Source organism: Lagopus leucura, unplaced genomic scaffold (genome assembly GCF_019238085.1).
Source record: "Lagopus leucura isolate 7727_CA_CO unplaced genomic scaffold, USGS_WTPT01 Super-Scaffold_100159, whole genome shotgun sequence".
Taxonomy (NCBI): domain Eukaryota; kingdom Metazoa; phylum Chordata; class Aves; order Galliformes; family Phasianidae; genus Lagopus; species Lagopus leucura.
Window position 1 is genome coordinate 6975836 of NW_024962335.1, and position 22142 is coordinate 6997977.

General features: G+C 45.7%; 1 protein-coding gene and 1 long non-coding RNA gene across 3 annotated transcripts in view; one reads left to right on the forward strand and one right to left on the reverse strand.

The window, feature by feature from the left end:
* The first annotated feature begins 2214 nt into the window (after positions 1-2214).
* Positions 2215-9221, forward strand: MRPL42 (mitochondrial ribosomal protein L42). The gene is made up of 6 exons (XM_042889684.1): positions 2215-2349; positions 4188-4349; positions 5825-5888; positions 6859-6943; positions 7767-7930; positions 9102-9221. Exons 2-6 carry the CDS (start codon positions 4268-4270, stop codon positions 9145-9147), a joined length of 441 nt encoding a protein of 146 aa, XP_042745618.1. The 5' UTR covers positions 2215-2349; positions 4188-4267; the 3' UTR covers positions 9148-9221.
* LOC122190035 overlaps positions 6701-22142 on the reverse strand; it is a 16088-nt gene continuing 646 nt past the window's right edge. Inside the window, exons 1-2 of one of the 2 annotated variants that reach the window (XR_006182062.1) lie at positions 17280-20180; positions 6701-16416 (exon numbers count right to left, since the gene is read on the reverse strand). This is a non-coding gene — a long non-coding RNA (uncharacterized LOC122190035). Of the gene's footprint in view, positions 16417-17279; positions 20181-22142 lie in introns of those variants that run through there. The other variant, XR_006182063.1, reaches the window with a different exon arrangement.

Consider the following 22142-nt stretch of genomic DNA (forward strand, 5'->3'; position numbering starts at 1 on the left):
GGCTGCCCAGGGAGGTGGTGGGGTCTCCTTCTCTGGAGATGTTCAAGACCTGCCTGGATGCCTACCTGTGCTACCTGGTGTAGGGAACCTGCTTTGGCAGGGGGTTGGACTCGATGATCTCTGGAGGTCCCTTCCAACCCCTACAATTCTGTGATTCTGTGATTCTGTGATTATTGAATTCAGCAAATTTTTAAAGAAGTTATGACAACTAAGTCATGAACATCTTCAAGATAAGTCAGAGATAACTTAATTTTACTGAATATTCTCCAGGAAACTAGAACAAGGCCTCCTGTGCTTACGTCAGAATTTCACACAGAACCACACACCTAATCATATTCTGCATTGAGGGGCCTCATAGGATGCATTTTCTTGGTGCTGTATCACAGTGATGCAGTTCAGGATAAAGGCAAGGGTAACTTGGCCAGCTAAAAACATCAACTTGGCCAGTTGATGTTTGCTGAAATGGGACAGTCTGCCAGTCAGATGAAGGTGGCAAGAAAGTGACAGCTTTGTTGCTGTAAGAAGTGATGTACTTCTAAACGATGGATGGAATTAGCCAACTGTGGGGGCAGGCTGCACCACCTGCAAAATCCTAGTAAGAATCCTGAGTTGTCGCCCCTGGTCACAACCTGGTCATAAACTTGGCAAGATGCAGTTTGAAGTAAACCAGTTTGTCTCCACTACACCTACAGACAAGGTTTTCCGTAAGTTATTTCTTAAACAGTTTAAATTATTTCTTTTCATTTCCAGATCACATTTGTTTCAGGCAGTTCATAATCATTTATTTTTGTCAGCACCATCCTTGAGCTTAAAATTCTCAACATGTTTTCTTTGTCTGTCAGTGCAACCACTCTCTTGCTTGTACTAAGCCCAAAAGATTGTTCTTCATCTGAAAGCTGACCTCATCCCAGCACAACGACTTCCTTGTGGGAACAACGAGTTGGCACAGGAGATACACTGAGCTGCACTGCTTCTGTTCAGTGCTTGAGTGCAGAACAGAAGCTGTGCACAGAAGCTTGATGGGAGTGATGAGCAGAGCATGCAGGAGCCTTGCAGTGGAAATGCAGCTTTCTTCTTGATTGCATCTCTGAGTAGTACATAAAGTATGGTGCTGCATTGGCACAGGCTGCCCAGGGAGGTGGTGGAGTCACGTCCCTGGAGGCTTTCAAGAAATGCGTAGATGTGGCACTGAGGGACATGGCCAGTGGGCATGGTGGGGATGGTTGGACTGGATGATCTTAGAGGCCTTCTGCAACCTCTGTGATTCTAAGTCACCCTTCTGCCACCTCTGCAGCTCACTGACTGCAGTGCTCCATGAAGGCCCACAATGGATGATTTCCATTTTAGAATAATAGAAACACAGAATGGCCTGGGTTGATAAGGACCACAACGATCATCTAGTTTCAACCCCCTGCTATGTGCAGGGTCGCCAACCACCAGACCAGGCTGCCCAGAGCCACATCCAGCCTGGCCTTGAATGCCTCCAGGAATGGGGCATCCACAACCTCCTTGGGCAACCTGTTCCAGTGTGTCACCACCCTCTGTGTGAAAAACTTCCTCCTAATATCTAACCTAAACCTCCCCTGTCTCAGTTTAAAACCATTCCTCCTTCTTCTATCACTATCCACTCTCGTAAACAGCCGTTCCCCCTCCTGTTTATACACTCCCTTCAAGTACTGGAAGGCCACAATGAGGTCTCCCTGGAGCCTTCTCTTCTCCAAGCTAAACAATCCCAGTTCCCTCAACCTTTCCTCTTAGGAGAGATGCTCCAGCCGTCTGATCATCTTAGTGCCCTCCTCTGGACCCACTCCAAGAGCTCCACGTCCTTCCTGTAGGGGAGGCCCCAGGCCTGGACACAGTACTGCAGACGGGGCCTCACAAGAGCTGAGCAGAGGGGAAACTGACATGGAAAACATCTGAAAGTGAACGTTTGTCACTGCTAATGGGACCGATCGGTGGGAATGCTCAGCTCTTGGCTCTGCTCCTGCTGGACTCCGGAAAGCTGTCAGTGTCACCACCTGCTCCACAACTGCAGGACATAGCGAGATGCTGCTGAAACTGGGAGGCTTCCACTGGTTGCTACGTGAAACTTGTACACCGTAGCCAGAGACACGAAAGCACCAGGGAACAACCGGACTACACCTCCCAGCGGGCCGCGGGGCGTGCACCGGAAGAGGAAGTACACCGGAAGCGGGAGGGCACACCGGAAGTGTAAGGACACCGGAAGCAGAGGGGCGCCGGAAGCGGAAGGGCGCTGCTGTCAGTGCTGAAGGAGAAGGGGGTTCGTATTGGTGCAGTGCTTGTCTTTGCGGCCGGAGCTGCGTACTGAGGGATGAAGGCGTTCCGTTGGTATGTAGTGCTCTGCAGGTCGGCTTTTACAACGGGCACTCTTGTTTGCCGTGATGGATTAGGGACTGATTTTCTTTCAGATTAATACTTTCTGTAGATAAGCACGTTATATCTGTAGATAGACGTTCTTTGTCTCGGGCTGTGTGCGCGGGGCCCTCTAGCAGCGTCTCGCCTCTTCCCCGGTAGCGGCCAGAGCGGGGCACGAGCGGTGCATGGGGCTTTGCGGCAGCGGCACTCCTGGCGGGTAAACGGGTGGGAAGCGGGTAGGGGCTGCCGACCGCACGCTGTGGAGGCGTTCTGAAGCGCTGAATGATTTTTTTGTTTGTTTGTTTATTTATATATATATTTTTCTGTTAACGAGCATGTCGTTTTGCTGTCCCCAGTTATGTTTTGCATCTAGGCAGTTTGTTAACTCCAAGGGTTACTTCAGAGTCACACTGAACGTAATGCTTCCTAACCTTTTTCTGTGGAAACTACAACGGTTTCAATGATGTTATTTGATAGAGCAGATTCTCAGCTATGACAATGCAATCACCACCATTAGTAGTGCATTTTTGCTAACAGTGAATAAAAACCTGCTTACCCACACTTGTAAAAATCTGCATGGGTGTCCAAAATATGGCTTGTCTTTCTTGTCTCAGTCACCACTGCTGAAATACACCACCCACCTTCTCACTGTACTCACATCTGCTGTTTGATCTCCATCAACATTCAGCACATATTAGTGAATGTCAGTGAGTGCAGTTTTTTCTCCATGGAGGAATTCGTTGATGCACCTTTGCTTCATGTGCACTTCCATGTCAGACACCATTCTGTCATACTGCCCCTCTGCTGCCATTTGTCACAAGGCAACAAAATGTAACAGAATGCTGGTGGGAAGGTTCAACCTCTACTGACACACCATCAGCATTTACTTTTGATGTTATGGGCCAACATAATAGAATAGGAGGCATTACTTTCGGAACAGGCTTGTGTATGTTGTGAAAGGAAAATCGCATGTCAGGAATAGTTCCATGGAGCTTGCAGAAAAAAGAGGAAGTCACTGTTGGAGAGAGTCCAGAGGAGAGCCACAAAGGTGATCAGGGGACTGAAGCACCTCCCCTGTGAAGACAGGCTGAGGGAGCTGGGCTTGTTCAGCCTGGAGAAAAGAAGGCTGCGGGGTGACCTCACTGCAGCCTTTCAGTACCCAAAGGGAGCCTACAGACAGAAGGGGAATCAACTCTTTGAAAGGGTTGACAACTGCAGGACAAGGAGAAATAGTTTTAAGCGGAGGGAGGGAGTATTTAGGTTGGATATCAGGGGGAAGTTCCTTATTGTGAGAGTGTTGAGGTGCTGGAACAGGCTGCCCAGAGAGGTCGTAGATGCCCTGTCCCTGGAGGTGTTCAAGGCCAGGTTGGATGGGGCCCTGGGCAGCCTGGTCTAGTATTAAATGGGGAGGTTGGTGGCCCTGCATGGTGGCAGGAGGGTTGAGATTCATGATCCTTGAGGTCCCTTCCAACCCTGGCCATTCTGTGATTCTGTGAAGGATACAAAAGTGGTGCATGTGTGGGCACTAGCAGCAAAACTGAGCTGAGGAAGGACCCAAGCTTGGAAAGTTGTTTTTCTGGGGTGAGTGAGGTTGTTCAGTAAGTGAAGCTGCTTAAGAGAGAACTTCTTACTAATGAAGTTTTGTCCCATATTTGACTTTTTCAGAGACAGATGCCTTTATCTTAAATCATGAAGACTTACCAAAAACTGACAACAAGTAACATACTGAACAAATTCTGTTTGTTCTTAAGCTAGGAAACGAAATTGTCTATCTCTGTAACCCAAACAGTTATGAAACTGGTCTTTTTCAGAGGGTGTTCTGGAACCGAAAAGATACTGTGTCTGTTCCAGTTCCATCTTGTCCAGGACTGGTTTCCCATCTGCTCTCAGCATGGCAACATCACTTAGGGCTGTGTGGTCCAGCTGTCTCTGGATGCGTTCAGTAGCTGCTTGTAAGCAAGTCCCACTACGAGGTAAGGGATGATGGAATTGAAATCCTGTATTAGCATTTATTCTTTGAGAGCTTCTTTATTATACTCCGTAGAATCATAGAGTGGCTTAGGTTGAAAGGGACTTTAAAGATCTGTGTTATAAAGGTTTGGCATCTTTATAAGTAAAGATGAGTTTATTTGGGAAAACTGAAGCATGATGGTGCTGATCAAAATATAAATGTAGAATTTTAAAATCTGAAATGTATCTCAATTTCTAGATAAACTTGTGTTTGAATTTTAGAATTTAACACATGAAAGTACTTCTAAAAGGAAAACACCTGCAGAAAAGTTTCCCCTTGGTTCTTTGAATCTTCCCAGCTTTACTGCACTGAATTTGTCTCCACATCCATCTTGGGCTGCTAAGAATACCATTTATGGCTTGTAGAAAGCAAGATGCCTATGGTACAGTTCCTATAAAAAGGACTGTTGCTGTTTATCACCTTATGCAGTGGAATCATGGGAAAGCTCATTTGGAGGGGTCCTCGAATGATTTCCTCAGGTCCTTCTGCTCAATGTAGGCTCAGCTGTGCATCGACTCCAGGATGCTCAGGACTCTGTCCTTCTGGGACAAATCTGCCCAGATGAAAGGCAGCACAAACCTCCCTGTTCCCTGATTACCTTCAAGGGGAAAAGTTTTTTCTCTGTCTAGTCAGAGCCTCTCGTTTCAGCTTCAGTGTTTTTTGTCCTCCCACCACATAGTGCTCTAAGCAGCCTGGCTCCCCCTGCTCAGTCACTCGAACCTTTATGACCTTTGGGGTCTGTTGTCAGGTCTCTCCAGAACTGTGGCTTAAACGTTGAAACAGCCTTGGTCCCTCAGTCTCTCCTCACAGGGCAGATGTTGCAACTAAAAGCCATTGTGGTGGGCATTCACAGCATTTATTCCATTTCACTTTTACTGAAGGGGCCCAAAGTGGCCACAATATCAAGATGTGAGTGCTGAGTGCAGGGTGAGAATCTCTTCCCTTGGTCTGTTTGCTAATAAAGTCCAGTATGCTGGTGGCCTTTACTACTTGTAATTCTTGTGATTGCTTTCCTTGGAGTAACAGGAACTTGTGGAAGGAATTGAGTTCTCTAGTGTTAGAGCAGCCAAAGCAGTGTAGTTTTGCACAGCATACATACCACTCTTCAGCAAAGTATAAATTCATTTTAACAGTGACTGTTACTATGAATTAAAGGAAAAATCAGATAATCTTCCCTGTAAATCATATGATGATGTTCTTTGCCCTTTCAATACTATATGACCTCAAAATGGGTCTATTTTGTTAATGTATTTATAAAGGTGTAACAGTGACATTTGTGTTTTGTTCAAGCTGTGTTTTTTTCCTTAGGAATACAGTACAATGGAAATACAAAACTAGGACATAGCTATGTAAATGCTGCATTTTTGAAATCTTCATGTAAAGTGAGCTTCTATTTAGACAGTGTTTTATACTTGTTTGTATTTTCTTTCCTTGCAGTTGGAGCTGTATGTCATGCTTGTCATAAATCGACGTACTCAGTGCTCCCTGAAGACTACAACTGGTACGTCAGCGTGCCCTGTGTGGCCTTCTCATGTGATGTATGTTGCATGTTACTGGCTCTGCCATCAAGTTGTCATCTGATGGTATCAAACACACCTTGTGCCACTTTTGGATATAGATGCATAATAATTTAAAGTGAAGTACTGTTTCCAGTCATAATGATTGTGAGGCTGCTGTTTCAAAAATGAGCAGAATGAACAATCATGCATGACTCATTCTAAATTGTGATGATGAGCCCAGGAGCACTACAGTTTTAATTGTGGAAGAGCTAAAGAAAGAGCACTCACTTTCACAGATACTTATTGTTAAGACAAAGCCCAGGTAATTTTGTGCTGCTGCATGGCAAACTGCAGTAGAAACTGGAAAAGATGATAAAAATACAATGAGAATTGCAACATCTGCACTGCAGAAGTTTTTTGGAAGCTAATGTGTCACAGAAGTTAACAGGGAAATAAGGTGAGAAAAGCTGTACTCCCTCAAGGAACTTGTCAGTAGAACTTGTTTATCATGCTTACCATCATTTGTCAAATGATGGAACCTGGAGCTTTATTTCCTATTCTTTCTCTTATTGGTACCACACTTCTTATAAAGGCACGATGTAGATATCGCTGACATTCATTACCTGCTGTTAGTTTTAATGTGATTCTTCAGTGTCCTATGGCTTTTCCAAGCCACATTTCCAGCTGTCTGTACAGCTCCATTTTATCCCTTTGTTCTCTTCCATCAAAAAAAAAAAAAAAAGAAAAAAAGAAAAAGGAGAAAGAAGAAAGATGAAATAGTTGGGGGAAGAAAGAAGTTCAGATCGAGTACTTGTGAGCCTTATTTTTTCAGGTTTTATTTGATAGAAGATTTACAAAGAATTCATAAATAGAGGATGAAATGGGGTTTTCTTTGGGAATTGGGCTGCTCAGTCAGTCAGCATTTCTGGAAATTGTAAGGGATTGTAATAATGTCACTTTTTATTTTCACAGCAAAGTGGAACTTGCCTTGACATCAGATTCGAAGACAATTGTCTGCTACCACCCTTCACTCGAGATTCCATACGAGCACACACAAGTATGTCCAACGGTACACATTGCTTAGTCGTGTAGAAGCGTAGGAATTTCTGAGTCTTCAGGACAACTGTTTGTTTTTTCTTGCAGTTTGAAAGACAGAGGTGCTGTTCTTTACATGAGCAGCATATCTGTGAAGTGAGTGATGAATATAGCTGCTGCTCTAAGGAGGACTTGTAGCTGAAGTGAGAGAAAGCTACAGGCAAATAAATGCTCAGATTCTTACAGCATTGCTCAAAGTGAATTAAATGAGGTACTCAAATGGTTGTGCACTACAGAGAAAAGAAGTGTTTGTCCAAGAGCATGCTCCTCAGAGAAGATGTTGGAAATCTGGGCGATAGCTCGTACATCCTGCTGTGTTCAGTTGCAGCAGTATGGGGGACATGAAGAAGTGCTGTTATTTTAAACTCCATTCAACTCTGTGAGTTCATAAACTTCACAGGAAAACTTTCAATAAAAACTTAAAAACTTAGTATGATAAAATGGTGGTCGTCAGTATGAACAAATGTATAAATAGCAATAATATGAGTATTTTATGTTAGTAAATTGATGCTTATGGTTCAGCTAGTGGATTGTAAGGATGAGAGCTCAGCAGTAGCACTGACAGTGGGACACAGTAATCAGCCGTAGCACCTGCAGTAATGAGATGTTTCTAGAATTCCTCCCCAGAGTGATGTGGTTTTGATTGAGAAGGGAGGGAGCCTTTTATGATGCTTTCTTTTTTCAGTTCTTTTGTTCTCAGCTTTAAAGAGTAAATAGTAATGTTATCAGTGCAGCTTGACTTTTTGTTCTTCCTAAAGAGGAAATTTACGTTCTTGTTTTTGTAGCCCGTGCCGCGACCAGATCCGGTGAATAACAAAGAAGAAACTCTAGATCAAATTTTAAAATCCAGATTGAATGAAGAAGAGCTAAAGAATGATAGAGGACTTAGAATTGAAGAGCTCAGCAAAATGTTTTACACTACAAAACATCGGTGGTACCCTGTGGGACAGTAAGTTTTCTTTTTTTTCAGTGTGTGTTCCTTTTGGGCATAAAGAGAAACACAGGCATGATTGTAATTTATCCAAACTCATCCTATGAAATACTCTTAGCACGTGGGCTATTACATACAGTTCTAAATGCAATGTCGTGTAAATGGAAGACAGTATTATCTTGTTTTTTAAAAATTCTGCCCCTTCCATAGCCTTTGCAACTTGATTGGTAAAATACCATGGAGTAGAAATTTCTCATATTGTGTAATTAGCTGCTGCTCCACGTGGTTTCCTAAAATTGCATAAGTGAAATCACACTGTCAGTGAATATAGCCAATACAGCTTGAAACCATATAATTATCAGACTTAACAAAAAAAAAAAAGTAGTTTTTCATTTGAAATGATGAGAAGTGTACCTTGGTGCACTTTGTATTCAGAAAGCTGCAAGGAGAAGAGATGTAACATGCCTGACTGAGCTTAAAGAGAAACTCTGTGTATTGAGGTACACCACTGGAAACAATGTGCAGCTCCACTCCAGTCTGTGTTATTACATTTTATGGTAATTGCTGATTTCATAGCTGTGGAAACTTGATACACTGCAAACCTTTTTAATTGTTATGTTTTGTGAACAAGTGAAGAAAACAAATGGTAGAGCTCCATATGGCCAGAGGGTAGTTGTCACTTAATGAGTATCGTACTGTATTTGCCTTGTTTAAGGGTGGCTAATTAAGAAAGTAGGGATGCAGTTTATCTTTCTTTGTTGTGAAGAATTTTTTTGAATGATATGACTGCAGAATATTACACTATTTAAAGTAAGGTCTGACATAACTCCTTCTTGTACCCCAGATTATTCTGTAGCAGTCATTTTGGTCAGAGGAAGCCCTGACTGTACAGTGAAATTAATCTCACACAAAGGATTAAGAGTAAAAAGCAGCCTTTGTATCTACAGTCAGCTCTACAGCTGAATGGATTATTGCGTGCTTGTAGCAGATGTACAGCAGAAATGAGCGGTGTTGTGTAACTTCACGAACAACAGAGATGGCATCTAATGAATGGTCATGGGCTGTGTTTGTGTGTATTACATTTTGCTTACTTGTGTAACTCCAAACTGCTTCTGGAGGGAAGAAGGTCAGGAAAGTCAAAGATTTTTCCAAAACTTACATTCACAGCAGCTTTTTTTGTATCTTCTAGGTATCAGAGAAGACGGAAGAATCCTAATCCTCCTAAAGAGAGATAATTAAGATGACTTCTTGCTCATGAGCATGTTGTTACTGATCTTTATTTGAAATAAAAAAAAAATACAGAAATGTTTTTCTGTTCTACATGTGTGTGTTTTAATGAAACCAGGCTTAACTAAATTTGATTTGTCCTGTTTCAGTTAGTTGATAATAGAAAAACAACAGAAGTGCACTGATGACATAAAGGCTCTGAAGAATATTGTGCCTGTAGGGTCAGAGAATGTGCCGGCCTTAGATCTGGATGTAGCAGATGATGGAGTGCTCTGATTAAACTAGATCAGAGGCTTATTGTAAAGTCAACACATAGAAGCAGTATTTCAGAGTGGGAGTTCTAGAACTGCACGTGCTGTGGTTTCTTATTTCAGAAATCTAATACTTAGAATGCAGATGAGCTTTGAATACTGAGGTTTAAAGAATTTAAGGCTCTTTTCTTATACTGAAAGCTGGACGACTCGGTTAAACTTCAGCTTCCGAGGCATCACTCACTCTTTAATCATTCGGCATTTGCAAATATTTGAGATATTTGTGTACAATTCTGTTGTTATTTTTGATTTTAAATTCATCCTAACTTGTTCAGTGAGGATGCTGTGTATGTTCCTATAAATAGGTGTAGCTCAAGGAGGAATAGTTCTTTGCTTTAACCTAGCAATCATTTAGTGAAGATACCGACTCTTTCCAGCTTACCAAGGGGGAAGGGCTGGTCCTTCAAATGCTTTAAATTCAAGAAACGTGATTTTAATCTGCTTCATAGCACCTTGCAGTGCTTAAATGTTTCTGCTAATAAAATATTGTCACCTACCATTTTTCTCAGAAATGTAAAATGATTTTCTCCAGCCTTCAGTTTTAGGCATCAGCCTTCTGACAGAAAGTGCCATCTTGGGACGTTGTGCCCCCACAGAGATCCAGTAACATTACTGTTATCTTTGCACATCTAAATAAATAATGATGGGGGAAAAATCCCAAACATCATACATTTTGATCATGCTTCCTTTCCAAGGCAACTTGGTTAAGGCAGGAAGGTGCTTGTTTCTTCCATTCATCTGGTGTCATTTTGCCAGTTTGCGTTATCCGTATGTCTTGCTACAAGGTGAGTACCGTATAAAGTCTCTAATTCTGGTCATTTCAGTGTGAAGTGCATCTGCTTTTTTCTAAACAGTTTGTTTTTCCTGAACACTTTGTGTGAAGTTAATGTCAGCTGCATCAGGCTAGTCTGAGTATTTGATGGGTGTTATTTTTAACATGTAAGGCCAGTTAGCCCATCATGATTTATCCTGGGATAGCATGAAATAGCGCTGCTACGCTTGTATGTTAATCTGATGCCATGTGTAATCCTACGTCAGCACAGCGATTCTGGCTTTGTGTGATACAGTGTGTCATCAAGCACACTGTCATGAAGGAATGTTTATTGGATGTCTGTTTACTCTGCAAATCCAGTTGAACAAAAGTAATTTTTCTGCCTTTAGTACGACTTTTTTGAAGGGTTTTAGGAATTAAAAAAATTTAGTAATAGTAGTTACTAAAAAAAATGTTAGTAATAAAACAAATTTTATTATTTGCATCGGTTTGTGGTGACTGTTACTGACACAGGTCCATAGGTGAGAAGCTTACATCTGTCTGTCTATCTATCTATCTATCTATCTATCTATCTATCTATCTATCTATCTATCGCTCACTGTTCTGTTATAATCCACCATGTAAAACTGAACCACCATTATTTTCGGAAAGCTGAGACCTAAATTGTCTGCTTGGTTTCATTCCAATTTAAAAAAAGATGTTCTTTCTTGGGTTCAGCTTTCAAATATTTATCCTCCCCCCCAAAGAAATTCTTGCTTATGCCTGCTTAATGCTGTTAAGACATTTTCCTTTGCAGATGCCTTTTGTCATTGCAGTACCACTGCGTTTGTCTGTCCTTGTCTGTCAAACTTGACGCTTCATCATCTGCAGTCGCTGCAGAAATGTTGTTACATTTCTCACTTTTTCCCAAATGTTTTTGAACACTCCTTAGGTATTTGGAGCACTAAAAATCTGTTGTGTGTGGGACTGCTATCTGATTTAAAGCACTTCCTCTTCTGAGCAGTTACTGGGAACTGAATGAGTCTGAAACACACTCACTGCATGTACCCTCTGCCAATTTGTTGTTACGTTAATCCATAAAATGGGTGTTTTAAAATCCTTCCCTGCACTACGCTGCCAATATTTCTGTTTTCTTACACTAAATCTTTCGTCTGGGTCATCTGAAGCGTGACCCAACTAAACTCCTATTCCCACAGTCATTTCAAGTTGTCCTGGCTTTCATCATCTTGAACAGCTACATAAAGCTGTCTTTTAACTGTGTGTTTCTCTTTACTTGAAGACTTGGAATTGGAAATCCATCTGCTGGAGTCTTTTCCTGCTTTTACCTAAAAGAACAATCAATCTGAAAGGTAGTTTGGGACTTTCTGTTGTCTTTTCTCCTCTTGTTGCTAACTTCGTAATTGAAAATCTGAGTTACATAGAATTGGTAGAATGGGAAATCTGCTGTAGTGCTTTTGTATCCAACTTAAGGCACTCAGCCATTTGCCTTGTGCTTAATAGCTATTGTTTCAGACTTCAGGAGGCTCACTGCTGTGGATAGTGTGCAATTGGGTACAGCTTACTGATTTTTAGCTTTTTTTTCACGTACTGAAAGTCTCTGAGCTTTCCTTGTCAGTATGCTATTCCACTAGAAAGCTCTGCTTCAGTCGTGTATCAAAAGGTTTGTCCTCAATTCAGGCCGTTAAAATCACACTGAAATTTTTCACTTACTCTACGTAGACCTGAATTCAAAAAGGAAGCGTTCCTTTCAAACGGGTTTTTTGCCTTTTCTGTGTGCAGATTCTGTCATTCTGCAGGTTCGTGGTACCACCACCGGGAGGCAACCTTGCACAGTGGCTCTCCTGGATTTGTTCGAAGCCATAGATGGTGGGACTTAACGCTATGAGAGACACGCGCCAGCTGTTACTTAATTAAATTTGCAAGTACTGACGAATAAGAGATTTCCTGGGAGGTCTGAAAGTGCTTGGATTCAAAGGGTCAAAGGTTCTTTTCTAGCACTTTCTTGTTTGCTTTGAACTATTTGACTTTTCTAATGTATCAGAGCTGTATCTTTCTTCATACATATTAAACAACAACAACAACAAGAAACATCCAACCCTGGTGGTTTTGAAAAATTGAGTCAATAGTACAGCACTGCCAAATGGGCCCATTTGACGAGTTTCATGTCTGTGTGCTCAAGCTCCTCGGGACAAGAATGGAGGGAGCGGTTAGCCACCCCATCTCCCTACCCCTATTCAGCCCCATGGAAAAGCTGGCTGTTGGGAGGGCCTGGAGTTCACCTGACATCTCCAAATTCTACTGTGCCTGCAGCTCTATAATGTATCACAATAGGAATTTATGTTTGATGTCAGCGCTTTCTCAGTTATTCCAGTTTTCATGGTGCACTGTTACAATTTCCCACGTGCTCATTCCATCCTGAAAAATAGTACAAAATTACATGAACAAGCAGACATAGGCTGTGCAGGCTGCTTTCCTCTCCTGTAATGGAGGATGTGTGTCTCACTTTATTACTACTGTAGAATAAATTGACTTAGAGCCCAGTTTTCACAAGAATGAAGTTCAGACTAATTGTATACCTACAATATGTAAGAGCTAGATTTGTTTCCTAACACTGAGGCAACTACTAATTAGACATGTAAATCTGAGTTACTTGTCACAGACTCACCTTATAGTCAATAGGCACGCATACAAAGTACCTCAACAAGGCAGTAAATCCCATTAAAAAAAAAAAAAAAGATTGGAATAAGCCACAGATTGTTTTCTGGAGGTGCTTTTCTCTCTTCTGTGAAGGGAGGAGGAGCTTAGTAGAGATTTAGATACAAATTTCATAGCAAATAAAGGTAGTTTTATTGTGTTTGGGAATTATTTTTTGGTTGGTTGAGTTGGGAGGGTAGGGCAGCAGTTTGTGAGCAGAGACAGAAATATAGAAGTACTCTGCTTAAAGGTGAAGACTTCTTTTTTGCTGTTCCTGCTAAGCTTTACTAGCATGTAGTCCATATACAGAAGTCCTGAATGAAGAGATGAGAAAGTCAGCAAAATATTTTAAAGACTAAGCAGTTTTCTCTTGCTAAGCAAATGAAGCAATGTGTTTTGCCTTCACTGCAACAGCTTTCTAACTTCCTGGTTTTTGTTCTCTGCATGCAGTAATGCACATGCTTAATAACTGTGTATAGGATTTTAATCTCTCACCTCCTTTTGTTTCATCAGCTCTCCAATACTAAAAGTTAGTAGTGAAGCTGTTAATCTTTTTTTCTTTCATTCTATTTATTCTGAATAAACAAGAGGTGTTTATTTTATGCATCTCTATACTCCCTCTTCTGATGAGCCCATGGTTCTCTCTGTTACCTCCGGGTAGCTACACAAGACAAACACAACAAATAACAAAATGGCTGTGCTGCAGACATGCTCTTCTGCTTTCGTTAAGGCACTCTGAGGCTTCCAGTCAATAAAGTAATTCCAGGAAAAAAAAAGGTCTGTTTGTTTACATTTGTTTATGGTAATATAAAAGTTCATGTTCCCTCTCAATTTTTTGGTTATTCTATATTTTTTAGTCCTGACTTAGAATCATAGAATCACCAAGGTTGGAAAAGACCTCCAAGATCATCCAGTCCAACCATCTCGCTACCACCAGTATTTCATCACTAAATCATGTCCCCACTTTGATGTCAGGATTTGCTTGTTGTTTTCTATGAATACCTTACATCTTTATAAAACTGTCTTACTCCCATCCCATTTTTTATGCCGTTAAAATCTTGCATTTAGTGATGGGGAAACTGGCCGTGGCAACGAGTTCCATGGATTTTAGCAATTGGTTAAGAAAAAGAATTTCTGATCAAGGGGGAAGGCACACACAGTGCAAGCAAAGTGCTCGCCATACACGGAGAATAAGAAAAATGGCCCAGCACTTCTCTTCCTAGAGTGTGAATTTGTATGTTCAAACCTACTGCAGCAAACACTCCACGTGTGTTGTGTTGGCCCTGTGGGTTAAAATTCATTGACTTTATACAGCTGTATTTGTTTAATTAAAAAAAAAAAAAAAAAAGACTTGAAATGAAGCTCAAAGAGGCCAATGGTGGCTGAAAGGCGACACGGTGACGGTGGCTGGGGCACAGCCTGGGAAGGAGGGAGGGTGTGGGCAGCCCTGAGGCAGGTGGCAGTGGTGAGCACCCCCACACTGCTTGGCTGGTCCTGGCCCTCGAGCTGCTGGCTGTGTTGCTTCAACGTGGCTGAGGCTTTAACTCGTGACTTGAGGAAATGACCCCTTAGAAGCCCAGTGCTTCCTTAGGAGTGAAGCACACCACCTGCAGAGTGCCACTCGCGCCCAGCCAGCTCGGCCCAGCAGCAGGCAGTCAGGCTGGCCCCTCTGAGCCTGAGCACCGAGCTCAAGCTTGGGGCTGCTAAGCACCTACACTGCTTCACCATATACCCCTCAGCCCTCTCCCAGCCTCTCCCAGCTGGACCCTCTAGCAGTGAAGAGCCTGCTCCCAAGGCCAGGCCTTCTTGTGCCTCTGCCCAGAGCAACCCAAGATGGCTGCTCACCCTCAGACATTACCACGCCCCAAAACACACGTGTACCTCGTGTTCACACTAGGGAAGCACCATTCTCGGAGGCTGCAGAGCTGTTTCACCTCATTTCAGGCACTCTGAACTGAAAGAAACGCAAGAAGGCATCATTCCACATCGGACCCACACAGCACCAGAGTGCAGGCAGTGCTGTGGAGTGGGGAAGCAGGAGGAGCCCAGGAGGAGCCACGTTGGCACAGCGGTAACATCAGGAATGTTCTTATCCAGAAGTACAGACATGCCCTGTGGGAGCAGGTGGCTGTTCTCACAGACAACCCAAGCTCAGGTCCTCTTTGCTCCTCTTATAAACACTGTGGCACAGGCACGTCGGGATGTGTGAGAGCAACAGCTCGCACGCAGTTATTGCTCTCTCCGCACACCTTGAGTCCTCAGCATGGTCCTGCCCAGTTCACAGGTGTTCCAGTTGAGACGGCAGTAAACATCAAAGTATTTTTCTTCTGAATAAGCAAAATAAAAAATACAGTAACATAAAAAACAGCCCGGATTTAGGAACACACAGCTCTCAGCAGTCTGCATCAGAGTAAATGGAGTGAATGAAGGGTAACTAAATATCAATGTTCTGTAATCCTGGGCCTTCAGAGGATCCAAAAGTCTAATGAAATAGCTCAGGTTGAGCCATTTGGAAAAACAATGAGGCTTCTGGACAAAAATAATAATCGAACATTAATTTCTTGAAATCTTCATTGAGGCATTTTAAAATAAAAAGGCTGTATTTTCATTTCAGAGCTAGTGACATTACAACAAAAGATATATCAGAGCATTAAAGAGCTCCCTTTCTTCTCAGGATGCAATAGGTTAATGCATTTAAAAATCTGCGACACTGGCAGATAAGCTTTTCCCTCTAAATTACTTGCCATTTTTCCTCCTGTTCAGCTGCTCTACATGACAAATTAACTTTGCCTGGAAGGCACTACCAGCACAGCTCCTCTCCTCACTTGGCACCCTGCTACCCCCGCAGCAGCCCCAGAAGCCAGAGCTGAGGCTGCCTCAGGAATGAAGTTGCCTCCACAGTGCATCGGAGCATGGCTGTCAGCATCAGCAATCCGTCCTGTGTGGGGATTCCAGAGCTGCAGCTGTATACTTTTGTCAGCCAGTCCAGAGGGGTTTCATTAACCTCTCCCCAGTACCTCTGTTTAAGCATGGATGGTGACTAGATTGTGAAACTTCTAGAAAAAAACTATTTTGAAGTGTTAAGTACATAAATGCAATTGAGTGGAAACAGCTGTTATTTACATACGCTGAGCACAGGATTCTGCTCCCAGATGGATAGAAAAAAACTTGCCACTACAGGAAAAAAAAAATTGGAAAAATATGGATTTAGAAAACGTACATGCAATGGACCATGCTGTCAAGTTTTATAAGCTATCACAGCTCCACAGGTTTGCCACAGTGATGGAATACAGCCCATCCACTGGAGGGCTATGTGCATCCCTGCAATAGAGCTCTGGAAGGAGTGGGCATGCTGCTAGGCACAGTGAGGATGCATGGGCCATGTGTCAGCCTTGTACACAAAGGCAGAGAGCCAGGAATCTTCACAAATAGTCTCGCAGAAAATAGCCCCCTTCACAACCAGATTTTGCCATGGACTTCCGTAAATTCAAGATTATGTTCTAGAAGAGAAATAAAAAAATAAAAAAAAAAAGAAAGAAAACAAAGCAAACTTTAGAACAATGCAAGCAGCATAGAACTGTGTAGCTAAAAGTGGTGGATGGCTGGGAATGCCCATCCCATCCCATCCCATCCTGTCCCAGCAAGCAGCTGGCCCCAGGACATGAGGTGGCTATGGCACTGTACAGAAAGGGGGCACAGACCACCTTGGTACTCTCCATTGGGAATCAGGTTGGGAGCTTAGGTGGGGAGGTTTGGTTGGCTTTTCCTCATAGGAGCTGCTCTGAGAAACAGCAAAAGCTCAGGCAGAGCGAAAGCTCAGGCACAGCAAAGCTGCTCAATTCTTGGAGCTTGCCATGGGATCCCCTCCAGGATCTGTTGTGTTCCAGGGCTGCTGTGTGTATCACTGCACACAGAACTGATGCAGGCACATGTGTGGGACATAGGTGCCACCTGTCCCACTTCAGATACAGGCCCTCAACAAGCCAGCCAGCAGAGGGACATCGGGCAGCTGAATGTGTGTGGCTGAGCAGAGCTGGGCCACGACAGCAGAGCTGGTTCCATCAGACACAATGGGGCCCAAAATGCTGGGGCAAAGTGTGCCGTGCCCTAGGCGGCTCGCTGGGCCAAACTCATACCCAGAGGGATAAGCTATCAGGGGAGGGAGCTCTGAAGAGAAAGCTAAAAATAGTGTTAACATTTTGAAATATGGGACAATGGCATTCACAGTCAGAAGGGACCCAGCCCCAGACTTAACACTTTTTAAAAAGCTCTGCCTGTTTTGTAATAATCCCAGATATTATTTCCCCTCCCCCATCCATTTACAAAAGCAGAAATAATAGCAAAAACTTCAGCAAATCTAAACCTGGTTACACGGAGCCATCTGTTAATTCTGGTCCATGGCAGCAGAGGGCATCTGAGGATTTCGAGCCACATCTGGCACGGGGCTCAGGCAGATAGCTGAGATAGATGCCCACGAACCGGCCTCGGTCACGGCTCGTCCCAGCTGGGGCTCCCACAGCCGGGCGTCCCCAGGCTCCGCACCGCGGCGTGTGACCGAGGTGCTCTGAGCATCCTTGGGCAGCAGGCGGGCGCTGGGCAGCTCACTGAGGTTGTGCAGCGCGTGGGGCTGTGCGAGGCCATGCCCAGCCCTGCAGGCCTGCAGCCACGGGGCCTCGGGCAGGCCGTGTTCGTTGCCTGCTGTGAGCACTCTGAAAACACGCCTGAGGTGAGCACTGCGCACAGCCCCAAACTGCACGTTGTCACTGCGTGGAAGAAGTTTAAAGTTACAGCGATGCAGTAATACCCATCTGATGCCCTGTTATTCAAGCTGCTAAGTGCAGAAGCACGTCAGGCCCGAAGCGCTCTGCAGCCTCCCTCCGAAGTGTAGCAGTGGCTGAAGCCCAGGAGAAGGCTCTCCAGCTCCGTCCGTGCCTCCCAGCACTCCCAAAATGATATCCTCCTGCTGCTTCCCGTGGCAGTGCTCGCAATCACAAACACATAATTGTAGGAATCCATCCTGGAGACCAAACAGCTCCGAGTGAGTTAAACATCCTCAGGACAAGAACTAGAGCAGTGATGTAAAATAAATCCTGCTCTGACGGGAGAGCATTTACTCAGAGCCACGTAACCCAGTTTCTGCTGCATCCCCGTTTCACTTTGTGCTCCGAACCCTCTCAGTCAGAGCCAGCCACAGCTGCACCTATTTTAATTTTTCCTCTTAGTTTCAGGGCTGCCCCTACCAACCAAGGTTCTGTACTAGCGCACACAGCACCCCGGAGAGCCTCCTGCCCGCTGGGGGAAGGCAGCCGCACAGCACGGGCTGCCCCTCACGGCGCAGACACCGACCCGTCCTCGCTCAGAGCGGCCGTGTTGTTTCTGGCAGCGGCCGGGAGGAGAAGGCAACACTGCACAGCACTCCAAGCTGCTATCTCGGTGGGCTTTAAGAAGCAAAGCCGGGGGTGCGAGTGCCGACAAACACCCGAACTTCAAAGAGCGCAAGTGTGACCAGCGGAGCCGTCGGCGTGCGGCTGGGTGCGCGCCTCTCAGCCGGGAAACAAGCTGAACAAACAGCACGGCCACGGCACCGTCTGCTACAGCCTGAACGCTACAGCTACAGCCCGTCACACTCTCCCAGCAGCAGTTTGAATGACCGCTGTCAATGCAGAGCTTGCAGCAGCCTCTTTTTCTGCCGTGCTGATGAAAGGAAGGACTAACGGAGAAGAAAACGTGTCAGAGCACCAGTATCTGCCCGTGAAACCCTCCGTACCTCTCTGTGCGGTGTTTTCCCCATCCCAGACGGGGACGCGGCACCTCCATGTGATGGCAGTGACCCAGCAGATGGGGCTCTGAGCACACTGCGACCCTACACACCAGGTAGGCACTGCCAGGTACTGCACCAGGTGGGCACTGCTATGGAAATTCTCTTATTTATTATTTTTTTTAAATGCTTATTGCCCTATGCCACCACGTCTTTTTTCCTTAACAAGCAAATATTTTCATGTTGTTTTGTCGTTGCTTTAAATCATAAATAATAAATTGGAGAAGCTATGAAAGTACTGCATGCAGCATGGTTCTAATTAAAGCTCCCAAGAGTGTGTGAATCTCGCTCGGTGCAGCAGAGGCCTCTGTGTGCCACCAGGAGTTTCTACAGAGGAGAGGGCACACGGGGAGAGGGCAAAGGGTCCTGATGCCCCTTCCCAGGGGCCGAGATCTGTGCCTGCCATGTGCTGCATGTACAGCGAGGGCAGGGGGACCAACCAGCCCTTTCGGGGGGAAACCAGCAGGACCCAGCACTGTCTCCATGCTGTTTGCTTTCTGATTCCGAGCGCTGCTTTCTCTTAGGACAGCACTGGATCATAGGAATTATCCACCCAGTTTTTGATGTCTCTCCTCGAGCAAATATATATTCTTAAGGAAGAAAAAGTGACTGTGTCTGAATAGATCAACATGGCAGGAAATAAGGTGGCAGCTGGTTAAGAGTAAAATTGTTTCGTATACATCATAATTGATTTCATCAAAACATTCTGTTTCTCGGGCAGCTGGGAAGAGCAGCGTGGTCCCACTTAGGGAAACGCTTGTTTTCTCTCTACTCTACTTATTATGTTTTAGGAGCTCTTTGGAACAGAAGCAAAAACCTGACTGCAGGGCGAGAAGTTCCCCAGCCCCTGCCCGTGGGGTGCACCCCATTAACTCACCCTCATTTGCTCACAGTGAGGGCTCCATGCTCCCATCTCTGTGCCTGGGGCCGGGATGTGGCAGAGCAGGGAGCTCCTGCTGCAATCTATATGAGCCCAGCAGTGCGTGGTTGATCCCTTAGCGTGGGACACGAAGCCCTCAGCCCTTTGGCTAACGCAGGTTGAGCTGAGCACAGGGCACGCTGAGGGCAGTGGGCTTTCTGAGCAGCATCCTCGGGGAGCAGGGATGCAGCAGCAAGGAGAGGCCCCTCTGTTCTGGCCAGTGGGATAAATGAGCACGTAACTTTTGCAGCACAGCACTGCAAATTTAGCCAAATCGGCTGCACCAGGGGTGGAGAACTCCCCCCCGTTCCTCCTCACATCGCATTACATAAATAAAGCGGTGCGAGCTCTCCAGTGCATCTGGCACACTTTTCAGGAACAAAGTGAGAAGCATTTCTAGCAACAGCCACACTTCGCACCACTGCAAAAACACTGCTGCCTCTTCCCTCGATCATGGAAGAGATATTTGCCTCAGGGAAAAATAAGCAGGGAACCTCCTCGTCCTCCCGTTCCCCCCCCCTCCCCCCCCACCCCCAGCACTCGCCAACCTTTCTCTCTGGGTAAACCCAGAACCAAGTGAGAAATGCGACACACGCTCCATGATTCCAGGAGCTCCCCACTCTGCTGCGGATCCGAACCTCCATCTCACAAGTCTACCGACGGCCGACGCACAGCCTGACTGAACTGCTCGTGTGCGGGGGAAAAGATCTGGGAAAGGAATCGAACTTTCTCATTCCTCAGCCTCAAACCTCCGACGTTTGTGCCCTCGTCCCGGCCGGACACTGCATGCCGGGTGTTGGCAGCGGCTGTCCCCGAGCCTCACCGGCAATATATAAAGCACGCTGCCCGGGCGGCATTACCCATTTCAGATCCCTGCTTACAGACGGTCATTTTCCTTTCGTATCAGTAACCCCGATTAGAAAATTATTGTTTATAGCACGGCAAATTAAAGCCGGATTTTGTTTACATGGAGCAAAGCAAAGCTCTCAGAGCCCGAGATTTCTGTGCCTCTCCCGTCTGCTTTTCCTCTGCATCCCATCTCTCTCCCACCACGCACTTTCTCATCCAGCAAAGCACTCGTGCAGACCGACCGAGCCTGTATTAAACGCCCTAATGCCAAAGAAGCTACAAAGTAGCTTAAAGTACTTTAATACACCGCATGTGGCCCGTAATCCCCAAAGTAATTTAATTTAATCGCCTTTTCTTCCACCACCGAATGTTTTTTTCCTCCCTGTGACCGTGCGGGAGTCTCACCCCGAGGCGGGATGGGGGTGGGGGGGCTGCGAGGAGCGGAGCCCGAGGTCCCTCCTGTCCCCCGCCCCGCCCGGGGGGGGTCCCACCGAGCGTCCCCGCACCGCTCCGCTCCGAGAGGGAACGCCGCGGTCACATCGCTGCCTCGGACCTTCAGCGCTGCTTTTAAACAACATTGACTTCTCGTGAAAAGTTGAACGGGACCACGTTGAGAAAAGCCCCCGCTGGAGTTTTATCGCAGCTTTTCTCGTAACAATGGCCGGAGCCGGTAGTAACGCCCGTTCATTGCATTCCGCCGTTCCCGTTCCGCCCCCGGCTCATGAATCGCGGCGCTCCACTCCGCTCTCCGGGAGCGGTTCCCGTACGGCTCCGAGCGGCCGAGAGAGCGGCGGCGGCGGGGAGGGGAGCGCCGAGAAGCGGTGCTCCTAAAAGTGCCACCGACAAATAACGCGGGGGGACGGAAGTGCGGCAAAGCGGCACAGCACAGCCCCGGCTCGGGGCGGGATGCACCGCCCCACGGGGAGCTCCTGAACGGCAAGGGGAGAGCTCCGACTGCAACGCTGTAATAATAATATAGATACCGCAGCAAAAATAAGTAGCGTCGCAAAATATATATCACTGCAAAAATATACCTCATAGCCGAACAATACAATCGTGAGCAAAAGCTCTGTATCTGCATATAGGGAATTGTTTTAGGAAGAAGAACGGAGAATATTGCTTTCTTGTTTTTTTAAATGTAGTTTTCTGGACGTACTGCAGCCGATGTGAAGCAGTAAGTCGGGCTCTGCACAGGCTGCCCCCCCTCCCGCCGCCTCCCCACTCGCCCACCCTCGAGCACAGCTGGGAGCGCGGCCGAGGCGGGGGACCGGAGGGGCACCGACGGTCCGCGGGCAGCGCGTACGTAGCACGGCCGCCTTTCCGAAAAGCCCAACGAGCGAAGTGCCCGCACATCGCACACACGCGGAGCCACGCCGACCACCTCGCTTAACAACCGTTATTCTTCCACACGAATCGCTTTAATTACTAAACGCACCGCTTGTAGCTAATTTTTATTATTTTATTTCTTTCTTTTTTTTTTTTTTTTTTTTAAGGGAGAATGGTTAACCCCAACGCTCCTCCCTCACACCCCGCAGAAGCGCTTTTAAAACTCTTGAACAGCTCGAAGCGGCTCCCCCCGATCCCGGCGTTGCCGGAGCTCAGTTCCCGGCTCAGGGACGGCGCGGCCCCCGGTTGGGGCT

Coding starts and splice junctions, on each gene's coding strand:
- MRPL42 (XM_042889684.1), top strand. CDS start 4,268: ATGGCAACATCACTTAGGGCTGTGTGGTCCAGCTGTCTCTGGATGCGT. Junction 4,350..5,824: donor TAAGCAAGTCCCACTACGAG/GTAAGGGATGAT, acceptor CTTTCCTTGCAG/TTGGAGCTGTATGTCATGCT. Junction 6,944..7,766: donor TTCCATACGAGCACACACAA/GTATGTCCAACG, acceptor TTGTTTTTGTAG/CCCGTGCCGCGACCAGATCC.